The following is a 16,175-nucleotide window of genomic DNA, read 5'->3' on the forward strand; positions in this document are numbered from 1 at the left end:
GCAGATGAGTGAAAGCGGGGCTCACTACTGCAGTGACCTGGTGATACAGGACATAGAAAAGGCTAAGTTACACAAGATCGTTTTCACTTCAGTTTAAGGGTAAGATTTGCCCTCAAGAATCTCAGGCCCCTGAGACCTATGGGAAAGTCTGGAGCAGTGAAGATTTACCCTTGGTAGAGGAGGATCAGGTTAGCAAGTATTTCAACAAACGGCACATACACACTTGCATGGCACCTGATGGGGATGTACTCACAAGAGCTGAGGGATCTGGCCCATGTCATTGTGAGGCCACTCTTGTTCATCTTTGAAAGATCATGGTAATCTGAGACATTCAGAGCACTGAATGTTGTTTATTTTGCCTTTAACGAGGCTTTCAGCACTGTCTCACATAACATCCTCACACACAAATTGAGCAAATAAGGACTGGATAAGTAGACAGTGAGGTGGACTGAAAATTGCCTGAATTGCTGGGCTGGAAGGTTTGCTATCAGGGGCTTGAAATCTAGCTGTAGGCCAGTCACTAGTGGTGTACCCCAGTGGTCAATACTGGGACCAGTACTGTTTAACATCTTCACTATTGACAGAGACAATGAGACAGGGTGTACCCTAAATTTGAAGGAGCAGTTGATACATGAGATGGTTCTGTTGTCATTCAGAGGATCTTGACAGGCTGGAGAAATGGGCCGATAGAACCTCATGAAGTTCAACAAAGGGAAATGCAAAGTCCTGCACCTGGGAAGCAATTATCCCATGCACCCATACTGGCTGGAGGCTATTTGGCTGGGAAACAGCCTGGCAGAAAAGGACATAGGGGTCCTGGTGGACACGAAGTTGAACATAAGCCAGCAATATGCACTTGCAGAAAAGAAGGCCACCAGCATCCAACAGACCAAGGGAGGTGATTATTCCCCTCTATTCAATACTGGTGAGGCCACTTCTGGAGTGCTGTGTCCTGTTCTGGGCTCTCCAGTACAAGGGACACATGGACATACTGAAGTGAGTCCAGTGAAGGGCCACAGAGATGATTAAAAGATTGGGACATCTATCATATGAGGAGAGGCTGAGAGAGCTAGAATTATCTAGCCTACAGAAGAGAAGGCTCGGGGAGGATCTGTTCAATGTGTATAAATACCTGATGGGGGTGGGGTGGGGTGTTTGGGGTGGGAAATAAAGAAGTGGGAATCAGACTTTTCTCACCCATGCCCAGTGACAGGACAAGAAGCAGTGGGCACAAACTGAAATACAAGAAATTCCATCTAAACATAAAAAGCTTTTTCACTGTGAGGGTGGTCAAAGCTGGAATAGGTTTCCCAGAGAGATTGTAGAGTCTACATCCTTGGAGATAATAAAAATTTGACTGGACACAGCCCTGGGCAAGCTGATCTAGTTGACCCTGCTTTGTGCAGAAGGGTTTGACTAGGCAATCTCCTAAGTTTGCCTTAGAGGTCCTTTCCAAACTTAAGTATTCTGTGACTCTCTGATTCTGAGTTATTTAGCCATGGACTACAAAGAAGTGTAAGTACCTTCGTCGTCATGTATGCAAATACCTCCATGATGTACTCACAACCTTTCTAAGGAAATCAGATAAAAGCTTTATCACCAGTGCTTGTTAGCAGCATTCAATTTAGCTTGGTTTTGGTTTACAAAGACAAACAAGCAATATCAAATTATTCAACAGGATATATAGGCTGGCTTAGGGTATAGCATGATGCAATTAAAGTCCAGAATTAAAGGCTGTGAATAGGACCTTCTGAAATGCTCCTATATGGTGAACTGAGCACAGAAAATGGCAGATGTATGTTTTGTGGTGTACTTATTCATCTGCATGCATCTACAAAGTAATATTAGTTGTTTTTTCCTCCTCTATTATTTCTTTAATGTTTGTATGTCAGTTATTTAAAGTAATGCAAAGATTAATATTTTTTTTCCTCAGTAAAATCTCCTTAAGTTTAAAAAAAAATAAGAGACATACCATGTTCAGCAAAAAGGTAATGCTTGGAGTGCCTAGTTCTTTATTGGTTTTGGATTAAAAAAAAGTCTTAGTCATTCATGGTCGCAGTATATATTCTTTCTGTCTATAAGAAAGAAACCAAAATATCCCAGTACTATTCATGGTCATGACTTCAGCGGAATTGATAGTGGAACTTGCTCCAGCTGTAGAGAAACAAGCAGGCTGCTTTCATTCTTATTCTTGACAGTTGTCCTTAAAGGTGATTTAAAATCTTCTGACGCGTGCCTTCTCTTTGGAAAGGTGGCTGACCAACATCTTACAAAGAAATACTGAAGATGATAGTGTATAGTACCAGTTGTGGCTATAGTAACCTAAAACACAAAGACCTAGCTAAACTCATAAAACATGCAATAACTTTAAGATGAGTAGATGGCATGTCTCAATGGAAACAAGCATAGAAAATGTATTTTCAGGGAACCAGTAATTTTAGATGCCTTAAAAGCCAGATGCCCCAATATGCTGTCTCTAAGAAGCCTGATTTTTGGAGAATGCATGTGTAGGGAATTACAGGTCTTTCAGACTGGCACTTAACATGCTCAGCCAGAGACCCAGACTTCTGACCTGGGCATCAAGTTTCAAATTAGGTATACCGAAGCACTAATTCTGGGCCATTGAAGTGAGAACTCAAGTGCCTACAATCTGCTTTCAGCTCCTGAACACAAATTAAATACTGTGTTTTAGCCATCTTGCTTATATTTTAGCCATGTTGCTTGTCTTTGTTAGCCGTTAGTCTTCTATTCTCAAGCTTATTCTGGAACACATTAGCAACCTTAAATCACAGGGAATTTCTAGTTACAGTACACCTGACTGTAGAATAAGATTTCAAAAAACATGTATTGTTTATTGAATCACTGGAAATTAAGTACCTGGTGCTCATGAAAATCTGACTTTCACATGTCTGCACCTTTCAAAATCTGGACTTCGGTTTTTAATGCAAGCTGGGAATCTCATATAATCACACGTTGAGCTGATGCTTTAAAAAGGGTATTTAGTATATTCAGATCTGTAGCAATGGCAAGAATTGGCACGTCTTGAGTGGGGATTTAGCTGAAGTCGGGCATTTACGTGCTCTCAGTTCTCACCTCAAGCTAAGCTCTGAAGTTGTATGTCTGCCTTTAAGATACAAGTTTGAAAATGCTGACCTTTGAGTTAATTATTTAGTTCATGTGGGATACTGGAGGGTATAGGTGGGTATTAATTAATGCAGTTAATTTTATGCCTTAGACTTAAATCCTCTTAGACCTTCAGCACAATCATTTTCAACTTTTCTAAGTTTGTGATTGCCTAAAATGGTCTTGTGGAGATTCACAGCTCTCTAATACAAACATAATCCTACAGCAGGCTTGTTTTTATAGACAACATTTTGTGGTTATTAAGCTACAGATGTAGTTCATGGTCTTTCGGGGATATGCAGACCCCTGAAAAGCCTGCTCATCTCAGTAGTGCAATGAAAGGCCATAGAATCCTCTATGCTTAGGCTAGAGTTAGCCTTCAGCCCCTCTAGCCATCAGGTGTGAACAAACCAAAAATCACATTGTGCAACTCTTGTGTTAGTGAAGCATCTTGTACTAGCACAGTGACTTGTACAGCTCTTTCTGCCTTGCTTTTTTTTTTTTTTTTTTTGCTTTACCCTCCCAAACCCTAATCAAATACCTAAAGAAAAAAGCAAAATATAAATCCCCTTGGGAGTATGTTAATGATACTGATCCTGAGAGTGGCAAGCATGATAAATGGGTTGCATTTAGCTCTTGCTCTCCTCTATCCTCTCTCCTTCTCTTTTAATGCTTTCATGAATATGAGTAGGCCGGGTCTATATTTCATGGTATACCGCAGAATTACATTCTAGAAGGCAATTTCAGCAGCGCCTAATGAGACTGCATTTTGAATGCAGTCTATCACTGTGACCACTTTATCACAAACTATAGAGATACTGTTTAAAAAACAGAATAGCCCCTGCCATTTTTGCAAATTGCCCCATATAGCATAAAAACTGAAATAGTTGTTAAAACCTTACTTGTGTTTCTCTTCTTGTCTCCTTCTACTTTGTACTCCTCCTTGCTTAAGATATGCAAATGAGCAAGTGAGTTAAACTTCAGTAGTAACATTGAGTTTCTCTCCAATTTGCATTAGCTTGATGCAACGTGCTGCCTGCTTGAGGAATTTCTTTTAATCCCTTTATGCATTTACTTCTGCTCAGAGAATCTTACCACCAAGACTTAGTAACTTTGTTTAAATCCTGCTGTTTTCTGTTGACATTATTACATGACTAGGCACACAATAGCTCTTTTCTGAATGACAACCTCTAAGTAAGTTTGTTAAGTAGCATAGTGGGATCCTGTTCCCTAAGTGAAACTTCCCAAGTTCCTTGACAGTATGAATAACAGCATAAATATTCTTTCCATAGAATATTTATGCCTTCATTCTCTGGAAACATTTTATTCATCTTGGGTTTTATAAAGCTTCATTTTGGGGAAAGTATGTACGACAAGCATCATCTTCATGTGTATTTGTGCCAGAGGCCTATATTCTTTGTTTCGAGAGAGTACATCTTACGTTTTTCACCAGGTAAACTAGCACTTTTTGACTACTGGTATAATGAGATTGACACTTGTTAGAAAACCTGCCTGGCACCTCTCCTTAGTGAGAGGAATAGCCAGTGGCTGTGGGTGTGGGTGCATGTTACTGCAGCAGAAGAGACAGCCAGCTCCCTGGTGTGGTGTATGCTGGTGGCTATGCCTGGGGCAGGCCATGGAGAGGGTGGCCATGGATCAGTGAAGGAGGTTAGGTGAGGAAGGGCTCATGGGACTTGGTCGCTGGAGAGAAATATGCTCACGGCCTTGATGGAGCTGGAGAATGGCATTGGAGGTCCACCTGGCAGTGAATCCCTCCTGTGTATCACAGACCTGTTAAAGCATCACGGTAGGGATGGCTGCGAGAATGTAACAGCAGTGCTATAATAACGAGAGAGAGCCTGTGTCTCCTGGTGGCTGGGCTTCCGTTAATCATTTGTGCTGGTGCATGCACTGTCCTCACAGAAGATGATGTAGTAGTTTTTGTGATCGTTATCTTGCAACTTCCTGAACTGAAAACATTGCTGAGAAACTCCGGGTATTTTGGTTAGTGTGTTGGTCCAGGCAGGGCTTAATAGGAAACTGCCATCCAGCTTCATATGCCTGAAGACTTTAGAAATGACTGAGTAAAAGTTCCTAAAGGAGCCAGAACCCCATGGCTCACTTAAGCAAGAAAATGTAATAGTGTAAGTATAGTAGCTTTACTACGTTGCTACTACTATGTAGTACATGCTACTACTATGCTAATAAAACTGAACAGTGTAATACAATGACATCTTCCTGGGTTACCAACTCAAAAGATATTTGTGTCTCTGTCATTTCACATTTTTGTATGCAAGATGCTCGGAATAATTCTTGTGTTTTGGTGGATCATGGCTTATTATGATGTTAATTATCTGGGCAGCCTTCCAAAGTCCAAGATTGAAAACTGCATGTGGGCAGCATTGTAAAAAGTGATCTTTAAGGTTTATGAACTGCAGATAATCTATGCACAGGATTTTGAATGACAGCAGAGAAAAAAGATTTTGGTTAAGGAAAGTGAAACAGTGGCTTTTTCTTCTAAAAGAGGTGTGAGACTTTAATCTTCACATTGGGCTAATGGATCCAAAGTTTTAAGTTCTCAGTTCAACAAAGCAGTCAAATATATGTTCCGTTTTAAATTGAGGATTAAGTAGTTTGCTGGACAAAAATCCCATTCAGGAGATTTCTCCCATGATTTACTGGTCTTTAGTATGGAAAATAAAGTTGATCCTAAGTTTATTTTGTCAAAATCTGAGTCTTCAGTTTCAAGTAAAATAGATGCTTTGAGACCATAAACACTTATTTTTAAAAAGTTTTCAAAAGTGAGCAGTGATGTTTGTGTTCCTCCAATTCTGACACTTTCTGGGCTCAATACAATTGCGTAAGTATGGATATAGATAGTCCATCCGAGATGCCCTAGGGTATCCCACAGGGCCTTAAGTTGCTAGTCCGGAGGAAATATGCATCTCCCAGGTCCATGTCACATCCGACAGTGGTGTTTGAAAATCCTCAGATACTTCAAGCTGTTTAAAATTGCACCTTGTCTGCCTGTGTTAAAGCAACTGAATGAAAGCCCTGTTGAATCCACCTGGAGAAGTGCTGAATAGGTGAGATTTCAGCTGGCTTCACATGGGGAATGCAGCACCTTTGTAAAGAACATTCTCATAGTCTCGGATTTGATGCTTATGTGCATGCATGCCCAAGCCAGCTCTGTCCAGCATGCGTGCAATGCGAATCTCCTTCAGTTGTCTGATCACCAAAGATTTATTTACTTAGGAAGAAAGTGTAAAAGCCTTTTTACAGATACAGTTGTAGAAAATCAGTGAAGATTAGTGTAAGCTGTTGGAACAAAATGGGGGGGAAATAGACTGTAACAAAAAAGTTACTATTTTCTTGTCGTCCTTTGTAAGCAGCCCAGAGACTTGGCAGTGACAGATGAGCTCTTTCACATCTAGCTAGAAGAGTTTCAAGCAAACGTTGCTGCTCAACTGGATGATACTTCTGTCACAGCACAGCCAACAGGGTAACTGTGGTTGTGTCATTACTTCAAGGCAAAAGCAGTGAGTTTAGTTTAAATGGACCTAAGTAAATTAGGGGGATTAAGGTAAGCCTACTGACTTGACACTGGAGAGTGGTAGTATGAAGGATTTTACTTGTTCATTTTGGGACAGTGAAGTCCAGGAGAGGGACAGCAGCAGACAGTAGGAAGTGATTTGGCACAAGATGTCTTAACTCAGCCCAGGTGTTTCCAACGTGAGCATCTGACTGTGGCACAAGTGAGGTACAGACCCCTTGGTAACTAGAAACACGCACATTGTTGAAATTGCAATTGTGTAGACCCAAAGATTGAAGACAGCTGGCTTTTCTTTTTCTTAACACTGCTGCAAAAGTCTTTTTCTATTGCTAGTGCCACTTTGTTTTGTGATGGTGGAAGTCAGTATTTCCCATCTGTTTCATTTGATAAAAAATGATGTGTCATTTGCAATATCTTAATGAGATCTGTTATTCTAAATCCCACAAACAAAAATAAATTAGGCATTTCTTTATTTTAAATATTTTAGCAATAAATGTAAAATCTAAATCTTACGGTATTTTTTATATTTGCTAGTTTCTTTATCCTTGCTGTTCATCCTAAAGTTATCTGTAAGTCTGAGCCTATATAAATGTTAACTTCTGTAGCTGTTAACATAACTTTTCTGCCTTTTTATTTAACTGCTTTCCCACTGTCTAGGAAAAACAAAAAGCTTTTGATCTTCATTTAAAGTTGCAGTTTTTATCCACTGTATTGCAGCAGGTGAGAATGCTTTGTTTTGTCTGTGTCTTCTTACATCTCTTACATAGTAAGAGATGCTATAAAGTGATATTGAGGGTTTCCACATTTCCCAAGCAAAATTCTCAAACTCAGAATGTTTTCCTGGAAATATCAGGCCTGAAAAATCATACCTTTTGGCCAAAATCAATAATCATTGCAGAAAATTATTTTATAATCACAGCTAGCCCTGTGTTATGATGGGAGTGATGAGCATGAAGTAGACATGTGGAGCAGGCTGGCTCTCTTATTTGGCTTTGTGATGAGAATTTGCTTTTATCAGTAAAGAAGAACAGAAGACAAGGTGTATGATCTTCCTATTCTCATGTACTCACCTATATTAATAAATTTGTAAGGAAACAATTTAAAATTTTCTTTCAGCAATAAGATTTTTAACAGTTTCTGACCATAGTGGTCTTCAAAAACCTTTCTAAGCTCCCAATTTAAAAAATAAACAAAACCCTTAATTCATTATAGAGATTGTACACAGTGAGTAGGCACTTTCTCACATTGCTGCTAGTGTCTATTGCTTATCATTCATCTAGGTGGCAAGGTTTCATATTCTGTGCTGTTTGAGTCTCAGCTTATGAGAATCAGATATTAAAACAGATTTTCATTTTATTCTCTGAGCAAATATATACTTATCTTGTATTTTAAAATACTTGCTATTTTTAGTATGTCATATATAGTGGTAAGCAAATTAATTCTGTAGCATTCTCTCGCTCATAAAATAAGAATGACTTTTTTGTGTCAAAAATCAATGCTTAATTCAGCAAAACACTCTCTCAACTTTTTCTTTTTTCCATACTCTGAGTTAAATTTTGTGCTATGAATTTTAATCACCTTCTAATCATCTTGGGTTTCTTTAGTAAAAATATCAAGGATTATTTTTATAGAAAAAATATTTTTCCATTTGTGCAATGTCATCAGCTTGTGTACATTATAGATACTCTTACAGAATCCTGTGCAGATTTTAAGATTTAAATATTTCCATTTCCAACTTGGATCATAATATTTCACCTCTTGGAAAATAACTTCCTTTTTCTTGATTATAGGCAACTTGTCTCTAGAAATAAGGCATTACAAATTATTAGGAATAACATCTGTAACTACATTAGGACAGTTGATTGAATTCGTTAGTAAAAAATGTAATATTCAGAATTACCTCACACAATCAAAAAGAGAGACTGTACTTCTCTGTGTCATACTTTGGAGAATGTCAGTAGAATAATAGCTCTCTCTGTAAGATAATTTGGCTTGCTTTTTCTAAAAGAGCGCCCATAAATTAAGATATTGATGTTAAGGTCAAGGCAGGAAGTCTTAAACTTACACAGAAGAGTAATTCCTTAATACCGTAGTTTATCATAGTATACTTGTCTTCCATGAAATGTCAAGGCAAATTTTAGCTTTCTTCCCCAGTCTTTGTGGTAATGAGTGGTTAGGGCTCACTTTTAGGCCAAAAGATCTTTTGAAGGTCAGGGTTGATGACTGCCATTGATGACTGGGTATTGATGGCTCTGTTCCTCCCACACTGTGACTTGGACAGTGTGGATCTTGCTGGTCTGTGGAGGAGATGGACTTTTGGTGGGCTTTTCAGGGCCTTCTCAAAGCTGTGCAATGAACTCCCACGGGGTGGGGAGATGAGGAGGCAGGTTTGGGTTTTGGTTTTGTTTTTGTCAAGATTGGATTCAGTCAGGTTACTCTGAAAAGATGAATCAACCAGTGGCAAAGCAAAACTTGTCTTCTCCCCAGCCCCCCTCAACTCCCTACAAAAAAATGAGGATATCGACTGAGAAACGGGCATGCGACTGGGAGCGTGATAGAATGGCTTGAGACCAGAGCTAAAAATGATTGCACTACAAGTCATCAAGGACACGGTCAATACTGCCAGGGCTGCAAGTTTCCCTTGCTCTATTTCTTCATTTAATTGTTTATGTCAACTGTTCTCTATTGAATTGCAAGTCACTGCCTCCCATGCCAGTTTAATAGAGCCTAACGATGGCATAACATCATAGTAGCAAAAAAGAGAAAATGCTAATGGCTGAGTACTTTGTGGAGAAAAAATTAGTTCAAGTGATGGAGAACTTTTAGCTACTTTAGGAGCATTAAAATTAAGAGCAGTAATGTTCATGCAAAGGAAACTTGATGTGGAGATGTCATAGGCTGCTGAGATACATACAAGAACTTAATGCTCACCTACTCTCAGCAGTTTGGACTCTTACGTTGCTTCAGTTTTACCATCCTGCTTTACTTCCGTTACCTTGCGCAAGGATGCAAATACAGTTCTCTGAAGCACCTTCCAGTGTAGCATCCTTAAGTAAAAAACCAAAGGAAATTATCTGCAGCATCAGCAGGGAAATGAAAGAGAAAGCAGGAGAGAGGGAAATGGCTAACAGCCAGCAAGAGCTAGCTTAGACCACTGAAACCTTATCTTCAGCAAAACAGGAATCCTTTCCATCTGTCCAACCACACATAGAAATGACAGTAAAGAAGTTTTACAAGATGCTGTTTGTTATATTCAATACACACAGGCACACATACATGTATATGTGCTCGCGCACACACACTTTTTTAGTATTTTATTGGTTTGAAATCTCTTCCACAAAGAACTCAGGAAATGGAGCATCTCCTTTTGACTGTATCTTTAACATATTTGTGAGCATGGGCATTAATTATCATAAAAAGGATAAATGCATATTTTCTTCGTTCCATTAACCTCTTAATCTCAAATTCAGTAAAAAATGAGATTCTCATAACCAGTACAAATATTCAAATTTGGATCAGCGGCATTGATTTCATTTGGGAGGGGTGGTGTTAATCCAGAAGTAGGGACGCACAGTCAAAATCAGAATGCATCCCAGTGTTTTGAGAAGAATGGTTGTGCTTAGCTTTTCTGTGCTAGATATTTGTAATAGAGATTGCTTTCTGCATCTATCACATCCATATTAGTTCTTTGTCTTGCTTGACAAGACAGATGGGAGAGACTTCATCATGGCATGATAGCTGTCTCTTTGAATCACTTATAGGTGTTAACAGTGACCTTTCCTGCAAGGGCAAGATAAATTAGACAGCCAAGAGATCTTTATAGCTATCTGAAATGTCCACCTACCAGGATGATCTTGGTGTGCGTGTGTCTGTGAATTTTAGGTGGTTTTTATAGAACCTCATAACTCCTAAGTTTGATGTGGGTGATCGGGGATGGGAGAGGGTTGTGAAGCACTAAAACTCCAGGACGCTTTTTCTTTTTTTTTAATTTTTTTTTAATTTTTTTTTTTTCCTTACACATGTTAAATAATTATATCTAGAGTAACCCACTAGGTTTGCGAACTGGCCATTTTTGAACATGAGCTGTTTGAACAGCTTTTGACAGCTGCTCAAAAAAGAGGTAGAAATTTATGCAAAAACATTAATAGAGAAACCCCGAACTCCCCACATGTTGATTTTATGTCTCCCTCAGGCAGACATTAATTTCTTCTTAGTTCTCTGTAAAATGCAGCCCAGGGCAAAGCTGAGTTCTAAATACCCTTTAGCAGAAAACCTTCACAAAGTTTAGATTTAAATACATTGAAATATTGCTTGTGCTCTTAGGTTTTGGGAGGTCGACTTTTCAGACATACTCTAAGGAAAATCACTTTTGCTTGCCATGTATTTCTTTACGGTGTTTAAACTCTAGTGCTCTATCCTTGTTATACTATAAAAGCAGGTATTTCACAAGCTTAAAGAAAAGCTTTATTGTTGTGATTCCTGTGTCTAGCTAGATACCTGCAGGCTAGGATCAAGATATGTTAATTGATGCAAACGCTTTATGAACATCCATCTAGCTGCCTTGTGCAAAGTTTAATGTGAAGCAAGTCTTTGGTTTTAAAAGTCAAACAGCATCTGCCACTAAGAACTTACCTCAAAATTCTAGAAAAGCTAAAAATCACATTTCTTTTTCATTGAACTTTTCTTCCCTTATCCATTACGTATTGAGAAGGTAGGGTATTTTACTCAAAATCTTGATTTCATAAAGCTTCGTATCGCAGAACACTTTACCAGGAAAACAAAAACCAAAACCCCTGTGTTGTGGTAATCGGTCTGTAATAAATGCCAATATGGATTCTCATATTCTGGTATAAGAACACCTTTTCCTAATTTAATTTAATCTTTTTTTGAAATCCATCATTAGCTACAAAGGATAACAAAAAATTTAAGAAATAATGAACACTGAAGTGAAGCTATGGTTCTTGAAATGGAGAACATACATCAGTGAAGATGATGAAGAAAATATAGTGTCTGGCCTCTATCCTTTTTTGTTCACTACTCATAGGATAGAATAAGAATTAGGTACTTGTAAAAGCAAATAATAAAACAAAGTAACATTGATTTCCTCTTCTGTCCTATAAAATTATTGATCTGTTTTTAACCTAATTGGCACTTGTGAAAATAAATTGAAAAAACAGTAGGCTATTTATGGGGTTCAAGTATTTGTTCTCAGTAAGAGAGTCCTAGTCATACTTGTTCCAGACTGTGTTGGCTGTCCTAACAAGCTAAAGATCCGTGTGCTGTAGCATACTGTATTTGCTTTGTTCTCCTTCTCTTTAATCTCATGTATCTAATTATTTCTTGTAATTTGGAGAAACAACAGTGCTAAAGGTGCCTTAATGTATTGATACACAACAATTGAGTACACACTGCTAAAAAAGCAGTTTTTCAGTAAAAGTCTTATCTAACATAAAAATGAACAGCTAATTATAGGAAAGAGATAATAAAAGAAGTTTTCCAGTTAAACCCACCAGAGTTTGTGTGAAGCAAAGGAATGTTATTTCTCCTATATCCTGCCTAGGAGGCCAGCTGACATATTGATTAATACATTTGCATGACACACAGACATTTTTATCAGTTATACTTTTCTGTACTATAGAATTTACTACATAGAATCCAAAGACTCTCTGTTTTCTCAGTTTTGATCTCAGATATTTTGTTTGTGGAAAAAATTACAGAGGGGTGGGCCCCTAATTCACATGCATAAGTATTTGCAGGTTTAAGGAATGAATTAAATTTAGGTCTAAACTTGCCACACTCTTTTAGGCAAAGCATCACTAAAGGTATTGCACATAAATTCAGTGACAGCATTTGTATTGGCTTCAACAAGCTTTGGCTCAATCTCCAAGCTGTATAGTTTGGATGTTGAGCTTGATGCTTGAGGGTACATCAGGTGAAATTTTATTTCATCATTATAACTCATCAAAGGAGTTGTCCTGAAGCCTAAAGCTCTCTGAGAATCATCGGAATCGGGGTAGTTAATTACAAGTCAGGAATACTGATAAAAAGGCTTACAGTTGTTTTTAAAAAAAACCCACTGGCTAAAACTGCATGCTTTTCCTTGGTATTTGATATAATTTATTTCATAAATATTAAAAAAAGGTAAATTTAAATTTTTTAAAAATCAAGATACAATTGTTTACATGCTTTTATAGCTCAACCTTTGTTTTTTGGGACTATCATATAATTCATAGCAAACATCTTTGTAAACTGCCATCCTGATAGGGCTGCTGAAGATTGCTCTCCTGTGTTTGCGGCTGCAATGCAATAGCTCCTGTGGATATGGAGACAGATGATTTCACATCCGTTTGCCGGTACCCAAAGAGGAAGATTGTGTTTTAAAACCTGTTTAAAATGCTATTGCAAAAATAGCCTTATCTAGCTGACTGAGATTTTAAAGCTGGATATTTGTGTGCTCCTTTGAGATAAGATTTGGACCATCCCTCTAGTAGAAATTGTGTTGTGGGAGAATTGCGTGTGTATGTTATTTTGCATGCTGTATCAGTGTGCATATTTGAAAAAGGGAGGGAGAAAAAGCGAAGTAGATTCCAATTTCATCACACAGTTCTTGCGTCTGTTCACAGCAGTTAGCCAGGTATATTGTTTCAGCATGGCTAAAGTTACAGCTATTAGCAAGGTGATTTTACATATTACCCCTCTGTGCTAATTTAATGCTGTTGTTTTCTCTGTCTACTCTTGTAACAAAACAGAAGTACTCTGCTGTCTCTCTCTGCAACATATCTACAGAGGTCCTGAAAGTCATCAATGCCACTGAAGAACTGATAGCAGAATCCACTGGTCCCTGCGATTTCCCAGCTGACGTTCAGGACAGAGGAAGAGGGACGTTCCCACTGGGGACGGACCCCATCAGACTCGATGAGCAGCTCACCACACTGGAAGAAAACGTAAGAACATGAACCAGTATGTGAAAGTGTCACATGTGTCAGTGAGTGTACCTATGTGTGTGTGTCAACTGGAAAGGGAAAGCGCGTAGGCAGCATCAGTGGATATTCAGAATTAATTAGGGGTTATTAAACAAATACACAAACAGAACAAAAAAAATCCTATTTCAAAGGGGTACTCAGCTGTGTTGTTGGGGGGTTTTTAATGTGTGCTTTAAAACATTTGGGGAAGGGGGCAAGTTGGATGTGTTGAGTTTTACAACTAAGTTTAGAATCCCTACCTCAAAAGTTAACTTAAGCCCTCTGACCCTCTGTGGCTGCACAGCTGTGCCGTGCCTTGCTGAAACCACACGTCTCCAAGTCCCAGCACAGCCTTGTTATTGTAAGGACAGGTAGGGGCAAGCATGTCCCCAGTCACACAGAGAAAAGTGGAGGAGCTCTTCCTCCACCCACACTTCCCCAGCATACTGCGCTGAGCACCCAGGGAGCCGGAGCTGCCTGCTGCACTGTTAAAAAGAGCAGGCTGGAGAAGCCGAATTGAACAAACATTTCTGTTTGGCCACATCTGAATCACCCATCCTTTTTCATAAGTACCTATCATCTGCAAGGAAGAGTGTAATGCTGAATCATAGAGGGAAGTCACTACTCATTGGAAATTTTTATGCATCCACTTAATGGAGTTGGTACACTTGTAACTTTCGATTTTCTCTTCTTCCCATATTTAACTGATTACGTTTCAGGGATTTTTCCCTTCATTAGGAGCTCTTAAAGATCTCGTAGGAATCTGGGCTGTCCCATTATAACATCCTGATCAATTCAAGAAAATAGATCCTGGTTTTCTTTAGCTCCGGAAAATATTCAGACAGAATCTCTTCTTGGGGGTAAAAAAAAATCAGTTTCCTCCACAGAAACACACTTCCACAACAGCCCCAGGCTAGGGACTGAGGGGGAGATAATCCATGGCAATAACAGCCACTCCTGGCACTGGGCCTGTCCTACTCCAGAGCCCTCCCACCAGTCCCACAACTCCCCAGGCCCTCTCACCACACCTTTTCTGAGCCCAAATCTCCCAGCCCTGCTTCGGTTTGGAGGTTTCCAAGCTAGATCTTGCCCTTCCTAACTTCATCTGCTCCAAAACCTTTTCCATCTCAGACCTTTCCCCCTGACCACACCAAACAGGATGCCCTCCAACCCACCCCAGAGCACCTTCACTCCTCTCCAACCAGCTCCTGGTCATAACTTGACCTCCAAACTGCTCCTTCCCACCTCTGCTCAGCTTTCCCAGGTGTCCTGCTGTGCTAGGTGGATGTTCCTGCTCCTCCTCTCTCCCACACACCGTCCTGGTTGCTGGCATCTCCTGCCTTCCATCATGGGGCACCACAGACACCTGAGCCTGCCCTGCCACAGAGCTCTCCACACGGTGGCCATGCTCCCAGCTCCTCACTGGGAGGGGAACTCAAAACAAACAAGCAAAATAGGCTTGGGAGTCCTCCCCAGTGGGGCTAGGAGGGCAGGATGGGAGGATGTGTCCAGGAGATGCTGGACATGTGGTGGCTCAGACATGGCCCTCTGCAAAATGGTAAAGGCTTCCCATAGCAGTTGCTGCCCTAGTGCCCGGAGAAGGGTATAACTTGAGCTTGCGACAGGCAAAGTGCCTTCTTCATGCCACCTACCGTGATATCCATTTCATTCTTACACAACAGACACACCCCTACAACAACTTCTAGTTGAGTTTGATTAATTTTTTTCAGAATAATAGAAGTAGGTAGATGGAGATTTTCTCCCCATGAAATACTGAAGCATCCTAGCTCCACACACCACAGAATGCATTTGTGAGGAGAGTGAATACAGAACAAAAATCCAAGTCTAGGCTGGACCACGTCTTTAGAAAAACTAAGAAACTCCTCAGGAGGACAGAGAGCAATTTGGGGAGAGTTCCTCCCATATTTTTTCTGTGGAGAGCTGTGTTGTAAACTATCTGAGGTGCGTTTTTTTCCCCAATTACACTCTGACAATCTCTCCCGTCCTTGTGGAGCTTTGGCATCTGTGGTGCCGTGGCCTCTAGTCATTCATTCAGGCCAAGCATTTCTCACTGAGCAGAGACTGGGCACTGAGGCAGAGCATTTCTTGCTGTGACGTTGCCCTCCTTGCAGCATATCCCTGGTTTAGCTTCTCTCAATTCCCTGCATAATTCATAAGGTATCCAGCTCAGCCTTGCTGTGTCCCCACACTACATCTTTCTCTGCCCCACACAGGATTGAAGGAGATGGCAAAACTTCATAGTTTCAAGATTTCACCACCACACTCCATAGCAGAGTTAAAGAGCCTTTAGAAATCCAGGAATTTGTAACTTTGTCTAGTGCAGCTGGGGGCATATCTGCATGCAGCACATCCTCTTTGCAGCAAATTTTGGAAGAGGATCTGGGTATATATAGACACTTTGCTCATTTTTGCTCTCTGTAGCATTTCAGGGACTCTGCATGCATCAGTGGGGAGAATGTAGGGCCACCTGTACCAGCACAAGGTCGGGTGGGTTTTAGTGGAAGCTGTGCATACCT

The 16,175-nt window shown here is 39.9% G+C and overlaps 1 protein-coding gene across 4 annotated transcripts in view; it reads left to right on the forward strand.

Moving 5' to 3' along the window:
- The window catches only part of MYRIP (myosin VIIA and Rab interacting protein), a 238,781-nt gene that overhangs the window by 214,567 nt on the left and 8,039 nt on the right, over positions 1 to 16,175 (forward strand). For 3 of the 4 annotated variants that reach the window (XM_076330995.1, XM_076330996.1, XM_076330997.1), the window contains one exon: positions 13,426 to 13,620. In XM_076330995.1, the coding sequence (XP_076187110.1) occupies positions 13,426 to 13,620 (195 nt within the window). Of the gene's footprint in view, positions 1 to 7,333; positions 7,397 to 13,425; positions 13,621 to 16,175 lie in introns of all 4 variants that reach the window. The other variant, XM_076330998.1, reaches the window with a different exon arrangement.

The sequence above is a fragment of the Aptenodytes patagonicus genome, chromosome 2 (genome assembly GCF_965638725.1).
Source record: "Aptenodytes patagonicus chromosome 2, bAptPat1.pri.cur, whole genome shotgun sequence".
Classification (NCBI taxonomy): Eukaryota; Metazoa; Chordata; class Aves; order Sphenisciformes; family Spheniscidae; genus Aptenodytes; species Aptenodytes patagonicus.